The following is a 7,957-nucleotide window of genomic DNA, read 5'->3' as shown; positions in this document are numbered from 1 at the left end:
TTTCTTTAACAATGCAAATTTAAAAAAAGAAAATAATCAAATAAACTCATCCAATCTCAAACTTTAAAAAAGAAAATAGTCAAATACAAATATATAACACACTAACAATACAAATTTTGCACAAATGATAAATTAAAATTATTTCAATCTACTTTCTACTACCTAAATTCATCCAATTTCTAATTTAAACTCATTCAATCTATATATAAAATAAATAAATTAAATTCAACAACACAATAAATTTAAATAACATCCAACATATCATAAATTCATAATTATATATTTATATATAATATATTTATATTTTCTTTTTTAAAAAAATTATTAAAAAACTGGGTTCGGTCCGAGTTTCGGGTTTTTGGTATTGAACCCGGACCCGGGCCCGGAAATGTCCGGGTTTGAGAATTTCAAACCCAGGTCCGGTTTTTATGTGCATGCGGTTCGGGTTTTGCCTGGACCGGATTGGCCGGGTCCGGTCTGGGCGGGCTTTTTTGACCCCCCTATCATCATCTCTACTTCTCATGCAACTTGTGATTCATATTTAGACTTTCATGTTTTTTTCTTTTTATCTTAGTTGTTTTATTTTATTTTTTTTAGTAAATATTTTTATTTATTGGCTAAATTATTAAATAATGCGAATAAGGAAGATATAGGGAATTTTGAGAGCATTTTTTATTATTGATATTGGGTAATTATAATGTATGATTTAGTTGCGTATCCATGAGAGCCACAACCTCTTAAATATAGCAAAGCCTATGAACTTTAGAAAGACAAATCCCTTAATTTATTCCATAAGTACATCAATATTTTATAATTCTCTAATTATTACTATTATTTCCATGTCTACTTCTATAATTAATTATCCTAATATTGAGAAAGTATATAACATTAAAATTGAGTATAAAAATGATTAGGAGATGTACTCTCCACTCCCATTTACTTAAAATACCAATTAGATTATAATAATATTATCATGTTTTTAGTGTAATACAAGATTGGACAAGGTTTTATAAAAATTTTGACAATATTAAAATGAAAAATAAATAACTATTAAATAAATGCTTGGATAGTCGTTTAAATTTCATTATGGAGTTTATAAATAATATTTTCAAAATAATAAATTTCTATATGTAAACTTGAAATTATGTAAAATTATTTATACCTTATTACACGTATAAAGATGATCAATTATTTATTTAATGTGAAAACAAATGCATTGTATAATATTTATTCTATTACTTAAATTTAAAATTGCAAAGAATGAATAATAACTTAAATTAATAGATTATGGGAGAATAACTTTCAAAAAAAATTAAAATTATCTAACTTTTTAGGCTTCTAACGTAACATTTTTATTTTCTTTTGTTAACATAAGACAGAAATTTAGTCTAAAAAACTCATTCTAGGGTCTCCTTAGGGTAAAAAAAAAACATCATTATCACATGATAATTTGGTAGCCTAAACTTTATTATTTTTAGTTTACTTATTCATGACAAACACCTTATTGAGATTAAATTTTAGTAAAGTAAATCCGTCCCACCATTTTAAATTGCATTTAGCAAACCCTAATTGATTAGATCTTGTTATAGAAAGTAAAAAAAACATAAACGCAATATATTTCTTTTGAGAAAATGCAAGTATTATGTTTTTGAGGTTTTGTGTTTAAGAAATTAATCTAATTTATGTAGTTAGAAGACTCTTATTTTTTAGTTTTAGAAGAATTATATGTTTGATAATGAATAAATTAAGATTTAAAGTAGGACAAACTGATTTGAGAAGGAGATAGAAAGAATAATTTTTTTAGAATTTGAAAATTATTATAGTTTAATTGGGGCTTATTACATAAAATTATTAAAACATATGATTTTTATTATGTACAAAAAAACAATGGGAATTGCTAAAGAAAACGTCAAATACATTTTTAAAATTTTTGAAATTATTATATTTTAATTGGGGCTTATTGCATAAAATTTTTGACACTTGTAAATTTTATTATTTAGAGAAAACAATAGGGACTGTTAAAGAAAATATCAAATTTGGGGGTTTGGTACAACGGTTGAAAAGTAGTTTTGTCCATGTTCGGTCAATAATAGCTTTTAGAGATTTTCTATTGGAGGTGTGCCTACCTTATTCTTTTCTTAAATAATGCAATATATTTTACTGAATTTTTCTTTGGCATCATAGTGAAAATAAAAGTTTCAACTATTAAATTAATGCCTACCTTTGTGCCCCTGTACAAGCTTTTCCTAATGGAGACTCTGTATAGTAAAAGAAATAGAAGTCGATGATGTTTGTTAAATATTTCTTTATCAAATATTTAGCTTTTAAACTATAATTATAAGTGTTTACCAATTTTCGGTAGCTTTATAATGATTTTTTACAATAATACACGTAATGAAAGCAAGCTTTCTAAATGAGACCAAGTTATAGTTATAGTAAGGTGAGGAGTGATCTATATATTCCAACTTCACTAAGGTATGTGCGTCAGTTAGGGCCTTAGGGGAGAGAAAAAAAAAAAAAAAGGAGCAAGCCTCCTCGATAAATTATAAATGAAAAAAAAAAAAAAAACAACTCCTGACTCTTGAGTTTTCAAAAAAAAAAATTATAAAATTGCATTAATTTTTTTAGCATAATTTATTTGTACACACAACAGTACATTATTTTATCATAATAATTATTTAGAGTTTAATTGTTGGGATAGAGGCGAACTGGAAGTCCTTTCTCGGGCATTAGATTTGGGTTCCTTATCATCTTCTCATCGGGTATTATTTTCTCCCACCTGAATTTTCTGACCAGATTGTGAAAAAATACAAGTAATTTTAATCGAGCAAACTCTTTTCCAGGGCATATGTGCGGTCCTGCTCCAAATGGAACATAAGAAAATGGAACTATATCATTTCCTTGGTATCTTGATGGATCAAACTTTTCTGGATTTGGAAAGCATTCTGGGTCTTTATGCGTTGCATTTACTGCCCAATGTAACTGTGTCAAGCATGGAGATATCAAAGATGATCAGCATCTTACACAAATTGATAAAATATAAAGCTTAGTTGAGAAATGTATATGTATAGATCTATTCTTAGATTTAGATGTCTGGATTTTGTAAAATGCAAAGTTCAACTAATCAGCACCAATGGTAAAACGACAAGAAATTATTAACTCCACATTTTGCAAATCTCAAATTAGAGAGTTATCTTCATGTTTTTTTATTGTTGCAACCAGTTAGTTAGAATTCGCATTTTACAAAATATGAGGTTCGAATTTGAGAAAGACTATTGTACTTTAAACTTTTCCTTGAAGAAATAACTAATAAGCTTAGTTTTCTTTCGAAGATAGGGCAGGTAAAATCTAAATCAAATTTTTAATTAGGTTTTTTTTTTTAAGGTAAGTTAGATAAAGCTCAAATCAAATTTTTAACTCTTATCTCCCATAATATTTGAATTCGAGTGGCCAGTAAAATAAGTTTTGTTAAAAATATGGTAAAAGATCAATCTTATCTAGTGAGACGTCTAGCATTTTTATAAAGAGTACTGATATTTAAACACCATTAGGACACCACCAAGATAAAAAAATAGGATACCATTTATGCTTCAATACCACTATAGTATACAAAACGATGGTACTGTTTATGATACAGTGTTGTCGTTTCTATCATAATAGTATTTTGTTGGTGGCTACATCTCATTTTTCTTTATAAAATAAAGACATAAGTCAGTTGTTAAAAATTAGTCAATGATGACATAAAAATTACCTTAAATCCCTTGGGAATGGTGTATCCATCAATAGTGACTTCTGTAAGGGCTTCTCTAAAGGTTCCAGAATTCGGCGGTTCCATTCTTAACACTTCACTTATGACATTCCAAGTGTATTTCATCCTTTTTAGGTCATCAAAGCTCAACAACTCATCAGGTCCTTTCGAATTCGCAATTTCCATTTGCTCTTTGCTCAAAAACAAAAATAAAAATATTATTTAATTACTAATTAAAATAATCCTAATAAGTTCACTTTGAAGATGTAATATTATCACTAATTAAAAATTGTCATAAAACTAGAGATTCACCATACCTCTAAGAACTTGTTCATAAATTTCAGGTAGCTCCGCAAGAAATTTGATGATGGTACTAATGGCAATGCTTGGATTGTCATAGGCACCAATTAAAACGGCTTGCATCTTCAAAGCAATTTCGGATTCTGTCAAGTCTTCGCCATCTTTATTTTTCTCAAGCAGTAGTAGCGACAATATGTCTTTATGTTCTGGCTCTCTCTTTTCTTCAATTTCAAGCCTTCTCTGCTTAATCATATTACGAAACCTTTGATGGAATTCTCTTCCTGCTCTAACCGCACGACCAAATTTTGTCCCCGGAATGTTCACGGGGATTATAAAGAACTCAGTCATTATGCAGTGAGCAAGATTCTCAAGTTCATCAGCTGTTCGTGTATCGTGTATGTTATACATCAACTCACTACACAAAGCAAATATAAATTTTCTTGACAAATCATGAACCTTCACTACATCGTTGCCATCCCAATACTTTCGCAAGTGTCTTTTCGCATTCGCATCCATCATTCCAACGTACCTCCTGAGTGCATTAGGCTCAGTGAACGAGCCAATGACTCTACGCAACGAGTTAAACTCGTCCTGCAAAGTTATGTTGGGAGAGCTTTTGAAAGAATTTTCGATGATTCTTGGCAGCCAAGGCTTGAAAAGCTTGTGCTCATTAGAAAACAAGAGCTTGTTCCCCTCAGCACTGCATAAAAACACCATATCAGCACCAAGGTATGATGTTTTGAAAATCTTGGAAGAGTATTTTTGCATTCGCTGTGACATGAACTTTTCTATGCAACCTTTTTTGCTCAAGGCATGATACTCGAGTGTTTCACCAATGAAGGGCCAGCCTTTGCGGCCTGGTGGAAGATTCTGTGTGGTGGGTTTAGGCTTGATGAGCACATAATAGAGAGAGTAAAGACCAAGTGACAGAAGAAGTAAGGAAAGGATAATGAATTCCATAACTTAGCTAATGAAATTTGATATGTGTATTCTGTTCTGGAGTTGTTGCATGAAGATGAATCAAGACTTGTATTTGTACCGCCAACATTTTTGGCGTATATTATTGAATCTGAGAGTCAAGGATGGTGTTCTTTATTTTAATTAAAATATTTCCAAGTGATGTATGAGTAGGATTTTCGAGGACAGCAGCCCTGTGGGCCCATCTTTAGTTGGATTTTATTTGTTAAAAGTTAAACTGAATATTCTAATTAAAAGTCAAACGTTAACCATAATATTTAATTGCTTTTGATAACGTCTATTCGAATTTAAACTTTAACCAATACTTAATTGCTTTTCTTTATATCTAATTGAATTTGTACGAGTATTGAACCGAGTAAGAGATGTCCGGTGGCCTGGACTGCTTTCATATATTTATAACCCTCTAGCAATTTAATTACATATTCTCGTCGACCAAATGTACCTCTGTTTTCTTTCAAAGATTCATCCCAAAAATAAAATTAAAGACACTATTGTCATCGTTAATTTTGTCTATTATTTGTGCCCCATTTTAAATTTACTTATTATTCATTGTGAAAATCAATTTTTATTTGATAAAAAAAAAGTTTTTTGTTTTTTCTTTGTAGCTAGACTTAATTAGCTTGTAGATTATGGGAAACATTTTTCATAAGATTTTATTTAAAAATTAAATATTATTTAAATAAGATTTTATTATTGTATACGTTAGAGAGAATTTTTAAATTATACTGCTAAAATTATGAATATAAATTAAAACTTTCACCATAATCTTTAGTTATCTAACAAGGGGCCTGAACAGAAAATTGATATTAGGGAAATCAAGTGTACAGATACTGGAAGTGGATTAGTTTTCATCTAGGTTTATTGTTAAACTTGCCTCAAATCCTTTCTTCAGCAACAAAACAGTGCGTCCTGCACAGCGCGAACCCTTCTCGTTTAGTATATGGTACATAAAATCTTTCAATGATCACAAAATATTTGATTGTCACATTCACAAGGCACATACACCATTATTTGCCTTTGTTTTCTTTTTCCCCCTAATTCACATTAGACTGATTTTTATAATCCTCCACCTGCTACAAATTCGAACTTGATTGACCAATTAAATAAAATTACTTTACAATCACTCAGCCGGATCCTAGAGACAAATGAAAAATTATCGTTGATAACCGAGCTGCTTTCTACATAAGTTAACTCTTCAACTGCATGCTGAACTGGTACCCACGGGACTGATTGTTCCTTCTAAAATTTCGAACCTCCCAGCCAACTTGATAGTCCTCTGAGAAAAGGAGAAAAAAGAGAAAATTTTCTATAAAATCAAACTCCTATTTACTAAGTCTAATGTTAGTTATTCCCAAGAACGGATTGAGTTCGAGTTTCTAAATTATTTTTTATTTAATCTCAGAGTAGTATTTTCAGGAGTAAATTCCTCTTTACTATGGGCTGCCCCATAATAAAAATGATATCATTCCGAATAGTTTCATGATTATAAAATGGGTTCCTCTATGATGCTGTAATTTTTTTACAGCATCAATAATGTTTTTAATTGTGCACCATTGGATTTAATCAATGGTACACAATATTTGTAGGCAAAAATAAAAATAAAAAATAATGGTAAACGGTTAACAAACGTATAAGGGGTGGAGAAGTTTGTAAAATAACTATGACCACCCTTAGAGTTTGAAACAATTTCATTTAAATAGCATATTTTATTTAAAATTATTTTTCAATCCCCCTTTAAATTTGAAATGTGATAATCTTTTTTAAATAAATCTTCCAAAATCTATTTCCATTAAGTATAAAATATAATGGTATGTTATTTAACACAAATCAAATAAATAAGATGCAATTGCAAAATTTATATATGATATAACACTAATAAATAACACAACTAAGTACATATACTTAAGTAAATGTCATAGTTACATCAATAAACTCATTGTTGAGATTGCTTGTAACATAAAAATTACTTGATCACACATGTTTTAATAAAATTTAATATCGTATATTAAAATACTCATTATTTTATAGAATATTAAGGGTCATTATATAATTAATCATGAAGTATGTATTATTTTTAATACCCATTTAACATACTTATTTTCTTAATTTTATATTTATCTTATAGTTAATATCCTTACATGGTAGGAGTTTTAAGTTTTATAAGCTTATATATTTTCATTTTATTTTCAAATATCACTTTGTAAATTTCATAAAAGTTAAATCGAATATATATTCATAATGAGCTTTAGTTTATGAATCGTGAAAGATTATTTTATTGATATCCTTTGATTATAATTATAAAATTTTATGTTATTACGAGTCATTACTTTTGTTATGATAGTTAATAGTGATAATAAATAAAATATTACCTTCAATAATATTTACGTGGGAAAAAAAGTGAAAGAAAATCATTTATATTTTTATATTTTTATTGACATGGTAGGAAATTATCTCAGCCTTATAAAATTTAACTTTCACAAGCTTGTTTTCATTTTATTTTCAAATGTCACTTTGTTAATTTCATAAAAGTTAAATCTAACACATATTTCTAATTAACTTTAGTTTATGAATCATGAAAGATTATTTTATTGTTATTCTTTGATAGTAATTATAAAATTTATATGTTACGAAGAGTCATTACTTTTATTATGATAATTTATAGTGACAATAAATAAAATATTACATCAAATAATATTTAATGGACAAAATGAGGAAAAAAATCATTGTATGTTTTTATATTTCCATTATAAAGATATGGTTTGTGATACTTTAACTTAAAATTTTGGTACAATATTTGAGCCACTAATATCTCATAGTCTAATGGTTGATATTGAAAGTCAAAGCATCATTTCATAATGTTATATCATCCACCATTAAAATGCATGAAATAAATAGTTTAATTTTTTGATAAAAAATTAAATCAAAATATTT

The 7,957-nt window shown here is 28.3% G+C and overlaps 1 protein-coding gene across 1 annotated transcript; it reads right to left on the bottom strand.

The window, feature by feature from the left end:
• Positions 1–2,604: 2,604 nt before the first annotated feature.
• Positions 2,605–5,057, bottom strand: LOC18041030 (beta-amyrin 28-oxidase). Its single transcript, XM_006432139.2, has 3 exons — positions 4,066–5,057; positions 3,752–3,939; positions 2,605–2,982 (listed from the first exon to the last, which is right to left on the bottom strand). Exons 1-3 carry the CDS (start codon positions 5,006–5,008, stop codon positions 2,686–2,688), a joined length of 1,428 nt encoding a protein of 475 aa, XP_006432202.1. The 5' UTR covers positions 5,009–5,057; the 3' UTR covers positions 2,605–2,685.
• Positions 5,058–7,957: the final 2,900 nt, after the last annotated feature.

This window comes from Citrus clementina, unplaced genomic scaffold (assembly GCF_000493195.1).
Source record: "Citrus clementina cultivar Clemenules unplaced genomic scaffold, Citrus_clementina_v1.0 scaffold_5, whole genome shotgun sequence".
Lineage (NCBI taxonomy): Eukaryota > Viridiplantae > Streptophyta > Magnoliopsida > Sapindales > Rutaceae > Citrus > Citrus x clementina.
The sequence above is the reverse complement of the archived record's forward strand: the minus strand, read 5'-3'. Positions and strand labels throughout refer to the sequence as shown.

What these genes read in the sequence shown, in the direction of transcription:
- LOC18041030 (XM_006432139.2), bottom strand. Translation starts at nt 5,008, where the DNA reads ATGGAATTCATTATCCTTTCCTTACTTCTTCTGTCACTTGGTCTTTAC. An exon ending in TTATGAACAAGTTCTTAGAG is followed by an intron (nt 3,940 to 4,065) that starts GTATGGTGAATC and finishes TTTTGAGCAAAG; the next exon opens with AGCAAATGGAAATTGCGAAT. An exon ending in CCATTCCCAAGGGATTTAAG is followed by an intron (nt 2,983 to 3,751) that starts GTAATTTTTATG and finishes TGCTTGACACAG; the next exon opens with TTACATTGGGCAGTAAATGC.